At 37.9% G+C, this 16,918-nt stretch overlaps 1 protein-coding gene across 3 annotated transcripts in view; it reads right to left on the bottom strand.

Annotated features, from left to right (window-relative positions):
* Nucleotides 1-16,918, bottom strand: part of Atp7a (ATPase copper transporting alpha) — a 105,396-nt gene that overhangs the window by 48,443 nt on the left and 40,035 nt on the right. For all 3 annotated transcript variants that reach the window (XM_052170123.1, XM_052170122.1, XM_052170124.1), the window contains one exon: nucleotides 9,220-9,357. In XM_052170123.1, coding sequence (XP_052026083.1) covers nucleotides 9,220-9,339 — 120 coding nt within the window. In that variant the 5' untranslated portion in view covers nucleotides 9,340-9,357. The remainder of the gene's footprint in view (nucleotides 1-9,219; nucleotides 9,358-16,918) is intronic.

Here is a 16,918-nt window from a genome sequence, read left to right as displayed (position 1 = left end):
GCTGCTAGAGACACAATGGTGAGGCAAAGCAGGCAAGGCAGTGGAGAGCTGGAAATTGCTGGTAGCAGTATGATTCTATGACTGAGCAGCTATGCTTTCATATGCTCCTCTTGCCCAGAAATCACCTTCTCTAACTCCCCACACTGTGTCAAAGTCACTACAGAATTTTGCATTAGGAAACAATGCTGTTGTTTTTATTTTCAGGGAAACTATTTTCCATTAGGTTGAGTCCCTTTGAATGTAATCAGAACAGCCTACGGATTATGAGCACAGGAAGCGCTAGAGACAGAGAAGTGTAAACTGTGGTTGGAAAGCAGCAGTAGAGAGAACAAAGAAAAGCGAACTAATGGTACTCTGTGATCTTAGCAACAACAGGTGCAACGGCACCGGCCTGCAGACAGAAGGCATACAGCTCCAAGGTCATCCTATACTACAGGTCGAGTTTGAGGCTACCCACCACCACCACTACAATGTAGAGAAGGGGATAACTGATCATATAATTTGTATTGGTGCTCATAACTTTGTAAGTCTCTTGAAGTGTTAAACATGAAATTCAGACACAGAACTACGCATGGTGGCTCTCACCTGCAATTCCAACACTTAAGAGGCTAAAGAGGAAGAATCAGTGCAATGCAAGTTTAAGGCCAACCTGGAATACACAGTTAGTTCCAGGTCAGCTGGGTTTACACTGTGGGACTCTACCAGGAAAGAAAAGAATCAAAGAAACAACAGAGAGAGGGAGGGAGGGAGGAAAGGAGGAAGGGAGGGAAAGAGAGAGGAAGGGAAGAAATCCAGATGTAGCACATTTCTCTACATACAATTTCTATGTAAACTGCATAAATACATAAATCTGTATGTTCTATTCTTAGACAGTATAAAAAGTGATAACCTTTACAAATCATCCCATCTCTTCAGTTTCCTGAGTATACCACACAAAATATTCCTTTTTAGTTATACTTTTCTATAAAAGCTTAAAATTGTGACAGCTTAGTGGATAAAGGTACCACCAAGTATAATACAAGATTGAGTCCCAGAACCTATATTATGAAAGGAGAGAACCAAATCCAACAACTTGTCCTCTAATCTCCACACCTGAATATCTGTCTGTCTGTCTGTTTCTCTCTCTCATGCATGCATGGGCACACACAAACATCAAGCATTTATCTTATTTGGCCAATCAAAATAAAGGTTACCACTTATAGCTATTAAGTCAATTACGAGCCTGCAAAAGGCAAGTCTTAGATCTAAAACAATAATCCAAAAACAATCTAAAACTTCAAATATTTTAAGATGAGACAGATTTCCTAACTTTGTAAAAAAAAAAAAAAAGAATTAACAGTGCTTTTCACAAAGTAAGCTATTTGTAAATTGAATACTTTGTCAAATCTCATTCTAATAGATTTCAATTGCTTCAAAAGTATAGAACAAATGCATAATTATTTATGTAAAAATTCAAATGCAGCAGTATAGAAGAGAAATATACCATTTATCTACTGCTAGGTTTTATCTTGGAAATGAGCTTTCTTTGATTTTTGGACTAGAGTTCTGAACCTAAGCTTCTTTGAATAACTGGCATTGTCTTTGTGGATGTATGATTACTCATTAATATTTTTTAGGATTTATTTGTTTTTATTTATGTGACTGTTAGCCTGGCATTGTATGTGTGTGCTCCATATGCATGCCTGATATCCACAGAGTCCAGAAGAGGACATCAAATTTTCTGAACCTGGAATTACAGATGGTTGTGAGCTGCCACATCAGTGCTAGGAACTGAACTCTGGTCCTCTGCAAGAACAGCAAATTCTACATTTCCTATTCACTAATATTTATAATAATCAAAAATAATCAGTGGGCATGATCCCATTTAACGAAACCCTTAAGAAAACCTAAGAGGAACAAGGAATGCATTTATTGAACCACAAGAGGACTTTACTAGCTGCCAGCACTCGCAGATCCTTTTCCAGTATGTGCATGGTGTGTAATGCATATGTATTTATGTGTTCCCATTTATGAAAGCACATATTTGCAGGTACATTTACTCATGTGTGGATGGCAGCGGCTGCAACTGTCATCCTCAAGCACTCGCCACTTCCTCTGACGCCCACCTGGAATTTACATGGGTGCAAGGGATCCAAACTCTGGTCCTCTGGCTCTGCTGCTTGTGCACTGAGCCATCTCCCCGGATCCCCGGGGAACACTGTTAAGGACTACTCTATATAAAGAGAGTAAGCTATACTTATATGAGTAAAGGGGGAACATACTCCAAAAATTAGTGTTCTGAGTTTGAGGGTAATAAGGCATTAACCTTTGCAGCCATTCAATTCTTCTACCTAAGAAAATTTGATTTTACCTTCCCATTTCAAAAAAGCCAAACAATCACAGAGAAAGATCTTCACATTATCTGCCCATGTTATGTTTCCTTTGAACAGACCACTGGGGTGATTCAATTAAACTTCAGGTTAATCCCTTTAAAGTCTACTGTGATAGCTCTAGCAGGACAAATAAGAATATTACACTCAATAACAATACAATTGCAGACAAAATTCCCAAAATGAATGTAAATGCTAAAGCTAAAAAGGTAAATAATGATATTCCATTTATTTCAGAATTAGAGACTTCCTGGCTCTCCACTTTCTTTGAGTTAAAGCTTCAATCTTTTCCATTGCTGCATGACTCAATAAAGTAGCCTCATTCATTTCAACATCACAATTTTATTACCTCATTCCAAAGACTACCAAGGGCTCCTTGACTTAGTCTGAATTTTGTTGTCCCAAACCTGTTTTTTAAAATTGGCTTCACACAAGCTGTCGATATAGGTCAGTGCTAGAGTGTTTGTCTTGCACATAAAGACACCGGCAACATTGGATAACCTCAAACGTTATGGTCCAAAAAATTTAAACCTTTAAATTCTTTGAAAAGTGATCAATATTTGAGTATTTCCATATTTAACTAAATCCTGACTATAAATTATGTCTGGACAAAGGCAATTTTATAAATGGTGCCTAGGAAGAAATAAATCCACTTTTGAGGGACTCTGAGACAAACTATTGGAGGCACTTCTGTAAGGAAAAAAAAATGATAAAACTACAAATAGCAAAATTCTATACAGAAGTAAGCTGTCTGAATATAAAACAAAACTTACAAGTTACATCGGACCATTGAGGTACAGGCCTGTCATTCCAACACTCGGAGGTACACGGATCAAGAGTTGAAGGCCAGCCTGAGCCAAACAGCAAGACTGTCGTGCAAACTTCTTTTAAATCTTATTTTTTTACTACATGTGTGTGAGAGTGAGTGAGAGAACAAGAAAGGGAATGAGAGAAAGAGCACAAATTACAAACTTTCCAAAGGTAAAGGGTTAGTTAGGTGTGGTGGTACATATCTTTAATTCTAACACTAGAAAGAAAGAAGCAGGTGGATCGCTAAGGCTTGGAGGCTAGACTATATTGAGAGTTCCAGAACATCCAAGCTACATGGTAAGAGTCTGGTAAACACAAAAAAGATGTCATAAACTTCCATAAAACTAACATTTTAATGAAGGATATCTGAAACATCTCTATAACTAAGTTTCTTTACCTATACTTTCAACTATAGTTATTTGGTGCTGATGAATTTATAAAATAATTCCATCTTTCCTGCTGACTGAATGGTAGTTTCCTCTGTCTGTTCTACAATGCTGGTGATAGAATGCTGTATCTATCCCTAAGCACCACTAGTCCTAGAATATTTGTTCAGCCATTGTTTGAAAGGTCCTTTCCACCATTACAATTAAACATTCAGTTTTTATAGCTGCTGACAAGTTGGAGGAAAGTACTGAGGTTCTTTCATACATAAGCGATAAGATTTCAGGGCATTTCATAATTCCTTGTGCAGTGACTTATCTTATATACCCTCTGAGGTAATGCTATTCTTTATTTGTTATAAAAAATACTTATATACAATTATGTAAAATTTATATAAAATTATAGTTTTATATCAGCCCTGCCATCTACATGCTAAGATCCCGAGGGAGGCAACATAATAGATGGGGAGTCATTCCTATACCATAATTCCTAATAAAACTTCACTAAACAAGAAGCAACCCCCCCTCAAAGCCAAATAGCCTAGTAACCTTAAACTAAGTATATCTCCAACTCGACCACCCCAACCTTAGATCATTCAACTGCTCATATATACTTCGACCATTCAACACAAAGGGAACCTTTGTTAAAAGGGAGAAGTGAAGTGGAAAGGACAGTAGTGTTTTAAAAGACTGTTAAAACTGCTTTTATAAACTGTACAAACCAGGACTGTGGGCGTAGGAGAACATATTTGCAATCCCCGCCCTTAGGAGACTGAGGCAAGCTCAAATCCTGCCTTGGCTACACAAAGAAAATCTATATCACTTCTTCGCCTTTGGCTAAGTTCCAACATAAAAAAATAAGTCAGGCAGAGTCAAACAAGCATGCAGAAGGTCATGAGTTCAAAGTCAGCTTGGGTTAGAGTAAGGCCCAGTCTCAAAGCACGCAAACAAAACACATATTCACATGAGCACATCTGAGACTCTTTCCAGAGTCTTAAAGGGAAGTTAATGCAGACAGAAGCTCTAAAACTGAAGTTTCATTAACTTCTCAATAAATCTCTGAGTCTAAAGGCTTAATACTAAAATATTTTTCAAAGGAAAGGAAAAAAGGTCACAATGTATCCTATTTAATAAAAAGCATTTGACAGAGCCCAAGGAAAGGCAAAGCTGGAAAGGGCTGATGTGTTTCTTTTCAGGTTCAGCAATCAAATTACAATGTGCCCTGGAAGGTATCTGTCACTATGATTCATATAAATCCCAACGTGCTTTCATATTACAGCCACAGTCTTCTGCCTTTACTGTTTAATCAAGATGCACTTGCATTTGTCTGACTTTAACCTTATTAGAGGTGGAAATAGTGGTTTTACATCTGAGCAGGACACAGATAGCCTGCTTTGAGAAATAGCAATGTGCTTGAAAAGATTAAAATAGAATCTAGCTGGGGATGGGGGCTTTCTAGCATACACAAGGCCCAACTTTCAATCTCCAGCACCACGAAACAGGCTGCCTAATATAGTGGCTTATAGTCTCAGTACTTCAGAGTAAGAGAGGAAGATCAAGAGTTCAAGGACATCCTCAGCTACAGATTGAGTTTGAGACTGACCTGGCATATCTGAGACTCTGCCTGAAGAAACAAGTAGAGGAGATGAAGAGCTAGGTTAAGAGCACTGGCTGTTCTCTCAGAGGACCCAGATTCACTTCCCAGTACCAGCTGGGTAGCTCATAACTGCCTGTAATTCCAGTTCCACCACCCCAACATTCTCTCTCAGTCTCTTCCAGTATGTGCTCACATGTGGAGCACATACTCCACATACTCTAGGCAAATACTAAACTGAACCCACAGTTTGCTCCATCCGCTCTAACCAATTGTAAGAAAGAGAAATAGAAAAGTACCTACAGATTCCTATTTGGAAAAGGGAAGCTAAGCATACATAAATACTCTTACATGACACTTGAGTTCAGGAAATTCAAATGTGTTGTAATCAAAACAAAGTGAACAAAACAGTCTGTTCAAGATGCTGAGAAGAATCATGAACAAGAATATTATATAGATGGGCTGGAGAGATGGCTCAGCAGTTAAGAGCACTGACTGCACCTCCAGAGGTCCTGAGTTCTATTCCCAGCAACCACATGGTGGCTTACAACCATCTGTAATGAGATCTGATGCCCTCTTTTGGTATGTTTGAAGACAGAAACTATGTACTCATATAAATAAAATAAGTAATTCTTAAAAAAATATTATATAGACAATAAAGTATAAATCCTGTATTTCTCTGAGAAACTAAAAGCATCTTACATCTCTGGAGATTAAGTAGTTAAGGATTTAGATAAAGCAGAGACCAGGTAAGTATATAATCTAGAGATACATAAAACTTCTAGAGGCCAATGTAATAGAGATATCTCATAAAAAGAAATCTGGTGAATCCTCAATTTTAAATTATGTGCTAAATTGAGGGTATATTTGGACAAAGCTCCTTTTAAAATATTAACATCTGGAAGCTTACACCTGTGATACTAGCACCCTGGAGGGTAGGCAAGGGGATTGCCACAAGTATGAGGCCAGCTTCAGCTATGCACTGTGGCCACAGAGTGAGACCCTATCTCAAAAACATCTGCTCTTAGTAGCATGTCTAAGAATGCAATGTTTGCATGTGGATCTCAACTGCTCACAGGAAAAGCATTCTGGGATTGAAGCAAGCTCATCAAATTCCAAAGTGCATTTCCAGCTGCATTATAATGAGCATTGCATAAAAGCAAAATTACAGAAAACCTCTAATTTTTTGGTTTTAAAAAAAAAAAACCTTAATTTTTTTAATGGTGAAAACAAATATTAAGACACCAGACACACTGTACAAATGAGAGCAAAGTCCAGCAAGAACACTACATACTGTAATTAACTCATTAAGCTCCAGCAGTAAAACTAAACATGCTTAAGTCTAAACAATCTGTAGCTTAATATTTAAGAAAACGGTTCTGCGTATTATTGTTCTTACAATAGGAATCTTCAAACAAATTATTTCTGAGCCAGAGTCTTGCTATGTGACCCACTTCTTGCTATGAAGCCCAGTCAGCCTCATCTTAACAATTGTCCTGCTTCCTCCCAAGCACGCCCAGGAAGCTTCAACACTCTGACAAGAAAGGGGCTCTTTGTTCATTTCTTTGACCTCAATGGATAAGCTGCAGGACAGGAGGGTGGGTGAGTGGGAAACTGGTGAAATGAGATAAATTAATCTCAGTGCTGAGACTCTCAAAAGGCTACAAGAGTCTAAACTATGGGAACAACTGAACCATCTCCATAGCTCCCTTGATTTGGAGACTTGCCCCTATCAAACTCAGGTCCCAGCTCCCACATAAATATTCGGGTATGGTACCATACACCAATAATCTTAGTGCTGAGGAGAAAGACACAAGAGACTCTCTGGGGTGTAGCCAATGTAGTCAACTGGTAAGCTTCAGGCTACTAAGAGACCCTACCTAAAAAAAATCAAGTTGGAGAGTATTCAGGAATACAGTGGCATGGAGATATCTATCTAGCTTCCATGAGTACAGAGACATCTACACTCATATGTCATACATACATTGTGGCACATACCTCTAACCCCAGCATTTGGGAAACTGAGGCAGGAGAATCACTGCAAATTGCAGGCCAGGCTAGGCTACGGAGACCCTGTCTCAAAATACAAAAGGCAAAAAACAGAGGCTGGAGGGATGGCTCAGTGGTTTAGAGAACTCACTGCTATCCGGGAGAATACTAGTTCAATTCCTGGCACCCACATGGCACCTCCCAACCATCTGTAACTCCAGTCCAAGAGAATCTGGTGCCCTTTTCTGGCCTGAAACGCACCGCATGCACATAGTATATAGATACATATGAAGACAAAACACTCATACATAAAAAAAATAATAAAATAAAAATTTAAATAATAAAAAACAAACGGTGTAGAAATGGCCATAGGCATAAAGATATGCTAGTAATTATAATACACTAGTCAGGGAGCCCTGCCTTACTACATACAATAGGCAGAAGGCCTACACCAACTCTACAGCAGGAGCACAACAGCTGACCAAATTCAACTGGTAATCATGTTACACAAATGAACAGCAAGAACTAGATGTGGGGGTCTCTTGCACTAGTCTCTCTACTTCTGTATATCTGAAATACTTGGTTAAATAAGTGTTGTTAGCCAGGCAAGATGCTTGTAATCCTAGAACTTGACTACATATCAGTTTCCAGGTCAGACTGAGCTGCACAGACCATGTTTCAAACAAACAAAGCAATGAGAAAATACTCTTAAGAAAACATCAAGCAGCTGGCAGGCAGGGTGGTCCCCATCTATACTCCTAGCACTCAGGAGGCTGAGACAGATAAATCACACATTTGAGGCTAGCTTGAGCTATATCACAAGTCCATGACAAGCCTGGCTACACTAATAGATTCTCTCCTGCTAGCCACCTCCAAAAAGAAATACTGAAAAAAAAAAATGTCAGCCACGGGTGCCCCTTATAGTGTTGGGAAGGCCTTTCAACAGCCCAAGCTTCAGCAGACAGACAGCCCATGCCTATAATCCCAGCATTCTGAAACTGAGGAAAGATTTATAGTTTGAGGTACAACTAGGCCACACACTGCCAGCCTAGCACAATTTTGTTTCAAAACCCCCAAAATAAATAAAAGTAAACAACCACCTAGACATATAGCTTACTTAGTGCTAGAGCCCTAAATTCAAACTGCAATGCTGTCTCCCCAAAGGCAAGTGCCCTGAACATTAATTGCAAGCAAAGAATGGTAAGAAAACTGCTGATGTTCAAGGAATGTTAAATAATAATGATGTATAATGTTCTATATAGTTCATATCAACGGCAATCACAAAATGACAACCAAGCTATAAAAGATAAGCTCCTAGCTCCTTCATATTTTCATCTATCATTAAGTTAAAAGTAAATCTGGTCATGATCTATATATTAGAATTCTAGCACTTGGGAGGTTGAGGCAGGAGGCTCCTAAGCTCAAGGACATTTTGGGTTAGACAATGAGACTTTTTCAAATAAAAAGGTAGAAATTAGGTGTAGGAAAAAGCACACATATATTACCACAATGGAGTCCATATTTGAACAGTGCTCTTTTTCTTTGCTTTTTTTGGGGTAGACTTAGACTGATCATGTTACCCAGACTGGTCTATAGACTCCTGGACCCCTGCCTCAACAATGTCTGATTTTCCTTCTTTAAAACAGAATTAATTGAAGTAGTAGTAGTAGTAGTAGTAAATTATAATAATTATTTACATAGATTATTTAGTATCAGAGTTAGCAGTGTAATAATATTCTTTTTTGTCATATTTGTTGGTGTGATTGCTTTAATTCCAGTGTTGGAAGTTATTATTTTCTTTTTTTAAAGATTTATCTATCTATCTATCTATTTATTTACTTATTTATGTCATGTATATGAGTACACTGTTGCTGTCTTCAGACACACCAGAAGAGGGTATCAGATCCCATTACAGATGGTTGTGAGCCACCAGGTGGTTGCTGGGAATTGAACTCAGAACCTCTGGAAGAGCAGTCAGTGTTCTTAACCGCTGAGACATTTCTCCAGCCCTAGAAGCTATTCTTGATAGAATTCTTGTTGATGGCATCTTACTAATTTACAAAGAGTAACTTACTTTAATGTGATGGACACCATTCACTTTCCCAATCTGCTGCTCGATGGTCCGGACACAGGAAATACATGTCATTCCCTCAACAGCAATAGTAACTGAATTTGCATCCATACTTGGCTCCATTTTGATGTCTTTACATTCCTGTTAGAGACAATAAAATCATTAATTTAACCATGGAAATAATCTTTATTCACCTTTTCCCACACACCTCCAATTGAAAATGTGCTAATAATAAAATATGCATTTGTTTATACTTGTTGAGGAGAAAGTTTGAAACAACCTTTGATAAAGTAAAGGAAAGTAGATTCTATGGCTAAGCTAATCAAAAACATACCCAAATAATAAATTTAACTTGCCTTGGGACCAACGAAATAGCTCAGTAAGTAAGAGAATTTTGTGTAAGTCTGGTGATTCGAGTTCAAGTTCAAACAACTCCCTAAAATTGTTCTCTGACATCCACACATAGGCATATGCATGCACACACACACATAATAAATAAGCAAGCTGTAAGAAACTTGCGTTAGAAACTACTTTTCTGATTATGAAACAAACATATTTTCTCACATAATGTTCATACAGTGATTTCCTCTGCCCACCTCAAACTGACCTCCCTGACCCTCAACCCTCTGTGCCTGTCACACTGCCTACCTGGTGACTGCCTGCAATTCATAGCCTTTGGTTTTAGCTAATTTCCTGCTTTGGGATGACTCAGAAATCTGCTTAGCTAATTTTCTGATCCCTTTTAAGTGTGTAACCTTTGTAATGAAGGTGTATGTCAACGCCAAGTTTAAAGTGGCAACTTCAAGCCCTTCAACACAAACACCCTGATTCCTCTTACAGTTATTTTTTTCTATAGAACTCATCTTCTAACATGCAGCTCCAAAATTTGCTTTTTTACTCTGTTCATTGCTTACCAAAGTTCTTTGTTATCTTACAATGCAGCAGTTCAGATCTTAACCTGTGGGCTGTAACCCTTTTGGGGGTCAAATGACCCTTTTCAGGGGTCGCCTAAGACCATCAGAAAACACAGATATTTATATAACAATTCATAATAGTACCAAATTACAGTTGAGAAGTAGCAACAAAAATAATTTTAGGGTTAGAGTCAGCATAACATGAAGAATTGTATTAAAGGGTTAGAGCCGTAGGAAGGGTGCAGACCACTGCTATCGGGTGTTTACAACACATTCACAGATTTCTTCTCCCTCAGAGAGATGGACTTCAACTCCTTTCACCACAAATGTGTTTTAGACTTGGTGATGCTGCCAATGAAAAGATTTTAATGCACATGATAAAATATAATTTCCAAGACTAGCTCACAAAAGGCATTGTACACTACGGGTGCGGTGGCGCATCCTGTAATCTCAGGACTTAAGAGGCTGTGGCAGGAGGATATCAAGAACAGCCTGATCTACATAAAGAATTCAAGGCCAGGCATTGGAGAGATAGCTATTGAGCAGTCAAGAACACTGGCTACTCTTCCTGAGAGCCTGGATCTAATTCCCAGCATCCACAACCATCTGTAATTCAAGTTTCAGGGGATCCAACACTTACTTCTGCCCTTCTTGAGCAGCAGGCACACATGGTACACAGACATACATGCAGGCAAAACACCCATCCACATAAAATCAAATATTTTAAAAAAATAGTTCAAGATCAGTCCAACTTACATAGTAACAATTAGAATCAAATAAATAAGAGGGAAGGGAATGTGTGTTTGCTTGTGTGTGCACATGTACACAAGAGAGGTCAGAGGACAGCTTGTAGGAATTAGTTCTATCTTTTTACTATGTGGGGTACAGGGGATCAAACTCAGGCTTAGTGTCAAGCCCCTTAATTTGGCCATCTCACTGGCCCCAGGTGTTCATTTTGAAAATGGAATATAATTCCCAAGCTAAGAAACTCAAGTCTTTAAAGTGCTTTTGATACAATGAAAAGATGTACAACCATAATGATCACATGGTTGCAGAACATTTTCATTTCCCTGGAAAAAGCAGGCCCCAGGCTAGCAAGATGGCTGAGCAAATACAAGTTTCTACCACCACACCTGACAACCTAAATTCAACCCCTGAGACTAGCACACTGGAAGGAGGAAATCAACTTCTCCAAGGTGATCTCTGAGCTGCACTCACATGCTCCAGCATGTGCACACACACATGCAAAAGAATAAAAATGAAGGGAACAAAATCCCCACTGTCATTAGCAGCTGTTCCCACTCTCATGTCCTCAGTCCCTAGAAAATACTGATGTGCTTCCCATCTCTACAGATGTGCCTACACTGGCCATTTCATGTAAATGGATTCCCTCAATATGTGGGGTTTTATGTCTAGATTTTCATAGTTAGCATATTTTCAAAGTACATCAACAAGTTGCATATACTGACATTTCATTCTTCTGCTCTTGATGACATCCACTGACACATAAAAGCTTTACATTTTATAACATCTAATTTATCAAATTTTTGCTATTTTTTATATTTGTGCTGGGGATAATGCACATGCTAAGCCACGTGCTCTACCACTGATTGTCCCCTACATACCCCAAGTTACTTTCTTATACATGAAGCCATGCCATTCTCTTAGTAACATTTTTAAGCTTTGAGACAGAGCTGACATACATCTCACATGTTTAAAGTGTAAAATTCACTGTTTCTTAACATATGCCCCCACATGTGCAGCCATCACCACAGCTAATTTTAGAACAGTTTTATCACTTCCTAATGAAACCCTATCCCCTATCTACCGCTCCCTAACTCCTGAGGTCATCACTGTTAGTGCTAGGCAACCACCATCTACTTTCTGTGTATACAGAATTCCTCTCCTCATTACTTCATATCATTGGATGCATGTAATATGTGACTGGTATCTTTCATTGTGCATGTTTTCAGCTTTAATCCACTTTGTAGTACATACCAATATGCCATGGCTTTTACAATTGAATAAGTATCCATTTAGATTATCTATTTGTTAGCTGATGGACATTTGAGTAATTTCCACTTTTGATTCTTGTAAATGCTGAGGCTATAAAATGTTAGTATAAATTTTGATTTTCTTTCCTTAATGTTGAAGAGTGAGCACACTGTGTCATATAACTCTGATTAGCTGTTTGAGGAACTGCCAAGGTATATTCCAAAGCAGCTGTGTCGCTGTGAATTCCCACCAACAGTATAGAAGGATACTAGTTTCTCTGCCTCCTCAGAGACAAATGCTGCTGACTGCTTCTTATGGTATATGTGTAGAATAAGGTTAGTTTTATTTTTTTGAGAAAATTTTATTTTAATTTTTTTTTATTTTTAATCATCCTAAAAGCTGAAATTACCCTGGCTCTGACTTTTCCCCTAGCCATTCTAATAGATACAAAAAAAAAATATTATCTCATGGTGGTTTTGACCCAGAGTTCCTAATCACTAGTAATGTTAAACATCTTTTCATAGGTTCAAACCATGAACCAAATCAATCCTTCAAGTTACTTCTTGTTGGGTGTTTTGTCACAGAAAGTAACTAAGACTAAGACAGGCCTTTTACGTGTGTGGGATTTACATTTTAGGTAGATCAGAAAAGAATGTCTGAATATAAATGAAAATTACATTAATGCAGCTGGATTTCCCACTACATCTCAATTTAAGTACAGCAAATAAACTACGAATATATATACATTCTTCTTTTGCTTTTTTTTAAAAAACTCTTTCAACTGAACCTTACACACACACAACTTCAAAGGATTGCATCTCCCTCTTACTGCTAATACATATATATGGACTCATATACAAATCTAATTGACTATCTTTAAATTTTTTAAATGTCTTTAAGTACAAAATCAGGACTAAGTATTGTAATCTTGCACTGCATTTAGTAAAATGGCTCGGGAAGTAGCATATAAGCAATTTCATATGGTATGAAAAAATGCAGGCTTTGGAAAATCACAGTATCAAAGAGACAGACCTGGCATGCAGCTATTAATAATGCGTGACTCTGAGAGAAGCATTTAACAACACTGGGGGAATAATGTCTAGTTATTAAAATAGTTTAGTCATTCCCTGAACACAGACAGCAATGGCATTTCTACAAGAAGAGCAGCATCATGGCTAGATCATCATCTCTGACACAAAACCCAACATATACACAGCCCAAAGCCACGTCGTAAAGTTCATCACAGAAGCACAAACATTAGTTTTAAATTCCTGTAATATAAGGCCTCATAATTTGGAGGTTTCTGGATTCTTAATAAATTTTCATATAGTAAAAATTCAATTCTTTTTTGGAAACAGTTATAGCTAGATAGATTTTTTAAATCCTTTTGACAATCAAGGAAATATAAACTAAAATGAAAAATTGAGTATTACTGGTCAAGCAAAATTTACAGTTTGACCATACAAGGTACTGATCTAGACTAATACTATTGTTCTTATTTATCTGGCTAATATAAATTACAGTTACAGACATTATGTGACAATATCTGGTAGAGTTAAAAATATGATTATAACAGAAGTCAACCTCTTCCATTTCACTGAGATTACCTGAGGGAGAGTGTGACAGATGTGCTTGAGAAAGCACGAATGAGGTAACTCACACCTGTAATCTCAGCACTTGGAAGGCAGAGATAGGAGGACTGCCCTAAGTTTGACCAATCTGGTCCACATATTGAGTTTCAGGACAATTAGGACTATTTAGTGAGACCATGTCAGAAAGAATAAAAAGGGGGTAGGGTATGAGAATGAATATGAACAAAAGCTTCACTGACACAGTCTTCCTAATAATTGACATTCTAGAAACAACCTAAATGTCTGTGTCTGTCCATGGGTAAATAAAACATAGGTCTGTTATAATGTCACGTGTGAGCATGACACAGCAGTTTAAAGTGAGTGAAGTAGAAAAGTGATTCTCAGTGGAAGTGGGGCATAGAGGTGAGGGGGGAGGATTACTAGCCTCTCAGTGAATATAGTTCAGGGATATCACCAAGCAACCTGTGATGGAGAAGGAAGCCCTTGATAAATCTTACCTGGCCCCAAATATCAACATCATAAAGGCTGAAAAACTCTGAACTACAGCCAGAGCAACAAGATAAAGCCCAGAAAGCCCAGAATTGGGGGTGAACTATCTTAGAAGGACTCAAAAATTAAAAACATTTTCTATTGGTATGCGTATGCATAAGAAGACACAGAGATGGAAAGGGCAAAGGAGTAGAATAGGAAAGCAAAAAGGCAATTCAACCACTTAGATGCTCAACTTCTTAGGCTGCATAGTGAGCACACACGTATGCTATAGGCTCTCCTTTTCCTACAGGGCTCTTATTATAATTTTTTTCAGTCAAGGTTGCTATGTATACCAGACTGACCTTGAATTTACTATGTAGCATAGGTTGGCCTCAAACTCACAGAAATATCCTTGTCTTTGAGCCTCCCAAGTCCTGGAACTATAAGCAGGAAGTACTCCCAACTGGGTTTTCCCCCCTTGAGACAGGATCTTATTTATCCCGGGCTGGCCTCAAACTCACAAGTGGTCACAGTCTCCAAAGTACTAGGTTATAAGCATGCAATGGCATAGCTGACTCCTTACCATATTCTTTTGGGGAGACACAATCTTATTATTTAGCCTAGACTGGCCTCAAACTCATGATCCTCCTGCCTCAAACTATCAATATAATGATTTTTAAGATAAGGTCTCACTATGTAGTCCTGGCTGCCTGGAACTCAGTGTTCCTCCTGCTTCTGCTTCCCAAGTGCTGGGATTAGAGGTGTGTGCCACTATGCCTGGCCCTATAATAAATTTTACAGACAAATAAAGAGCCATTTTAAGAGAAAACAGTGAAGAAGACATAAAGAATATATGGAAATTAGAAATTACCAACACAGAAATAATTTAGTGAGATTAACACTAAACTCAAACATAGAAATAGTCCAAGTCACCATTTCTATAACATCAGAGCTATATAAACATGTCTTCTTTGTTAAATTAAACAACAAAAAAATGTCTTCCATGACAGCGAGAGCTACACAAAGAAGCCCTGTCTCAAAAAAACAAACACCAACCAAGCAACCAACCATGTCTTTTTAGCTAAACAAATGAATAGTTTCTAGCTATTCCAAAAACACTGATTTAGTTCCCTCCAGCTACACAATCTTTTCAAATCATTTTAAATTTTCCTACCCATTTGCTTTCACTGCAATATAAACAGACAGAAAAAGTACTAGCCACTGTTATTACATATCACACATCCCTTTCTTTTAAATTGTGTAAGCTTTCAAAATGAAAATAAATCCTACTACTTAATCTGTTTTCAAAACAGTGAGTGCTAACTTTCTCTCATCAGACAACTGTTATTACAAAAGGACTAGGATTCCAGATGAAACAGGTTAAGTACGTAGGAGGTTTGTTTTAAAACATAATTGTTCTTCTTGTGGCTATTCCTATAAATTAGGAGTCAATACTAAAAGAGATATTAGTAAAGTCAAAACAGCACTGAATATTCAAATTAAGAAAAGGCCATTTGCTTTACTGGGTTTTTTTTTATGACTCTTACACTAGTCACAGCATCTTTACAAAGTCAAATGAGAGCCATACAGATACCTACAGTACTGCATAGCTGAAAATCTTCACATGCACCTCTCAACAATCCGGCTACATAATAATCAGGATGGTAAACTCCTTTAAAACAGAGGAGCCACGGCTCAGGTGCAGCCACACTCATACAGCCAAGTCAGGAAGGGTTCCAGGACTACTCATAGCATCAAAATGATTAACTTTATAGGACAAAGTTTACAAAAGCCATAAAGCAAACCCAAAGATGAAGCAATGTAGAAGAATGATTGCCCTGGAAAGAAAACAGATGAAGACAGGTTCCTGAGAAACAGATAAATATTCCTCAGGTCTCTCTGAACCTTTTTAGCACAAGCTAAATAACCACTGCCACGCCAGTAGGGGCAGAAGAGCACATGTTTCCATGGAATGTGAAACTATTTTTGCTCTAGACAGGGCAGCTATCATGACCTGAAGAAGTGGGAGGAAATCAGATTGACCTATTTGACATCCTGAAATAATCACCCATTTTCCAACCCTGTTATGATTTAAAAATGAACTTGGTGCAGCATCTTAGATTGTAAGAAGATTGGTGGTTGGAATGCTTCTTCCCATCGAAACAATCGCCTGATTCAAGCTTGACAGATCCAACTTATAGGCCAATCAAGGACTTCCTGGGATAATATTTTTGTCATTGGTTTTCAGTTCTGAGGACCCCACCACTAATCAACCCAGCTAGCCCCCAATACATCTCTCTTCCTGAAGAAACACCTACTTTAAAATCTCAAATCACACATGCAACAACATTAATTATCTATGAAAATAAACACAATCAAAATTTTACTATTCATATAAAGTTGAAAAAAACTATGTTTCGTATTTGTTGGTTGGTTGGAAAAAAGTAAAGTATAAAAACATAATGAAACCAAGTATGTGGATGTACACGTTTAACCCCAGCACTTGGGAGGCAGGTGCAAACGGATCTCTGTGAGTTCACAGCCAGCCTGGTCTATGTAGACAATTTCAGACAAGTCAGGACTACACAATGAGTCTGTCTCAAAAACAAAACAAAACAAAACAAAAATGACAAAGTTTGCTGAGGTTGGAAATAACAACTATGACCACATACTTCAAGTATATCATTAATTTCATAAAAAGAGAGCACTACGTGGATAATGATGATAATT

The sequence above is a fragment of the Apodemus sylvaticus genome, chromosome X, assembly GCF_947179515.1.
Source record: "Apodemus sylvaticus chromosome X, mApoSyl1.1, whole genome shotgun sequence".
NCBI lineage: Eukaryota > Metazoa > Chordata > Mammalia > Rodentia > Muridae > Apodemus > Apodemus sylvaticus.
The sequence above is the reverse complement of the archived record's forward strand: the minus strand, read 5'-3'. Positions and strand labels throughout refer to the sequence as shown.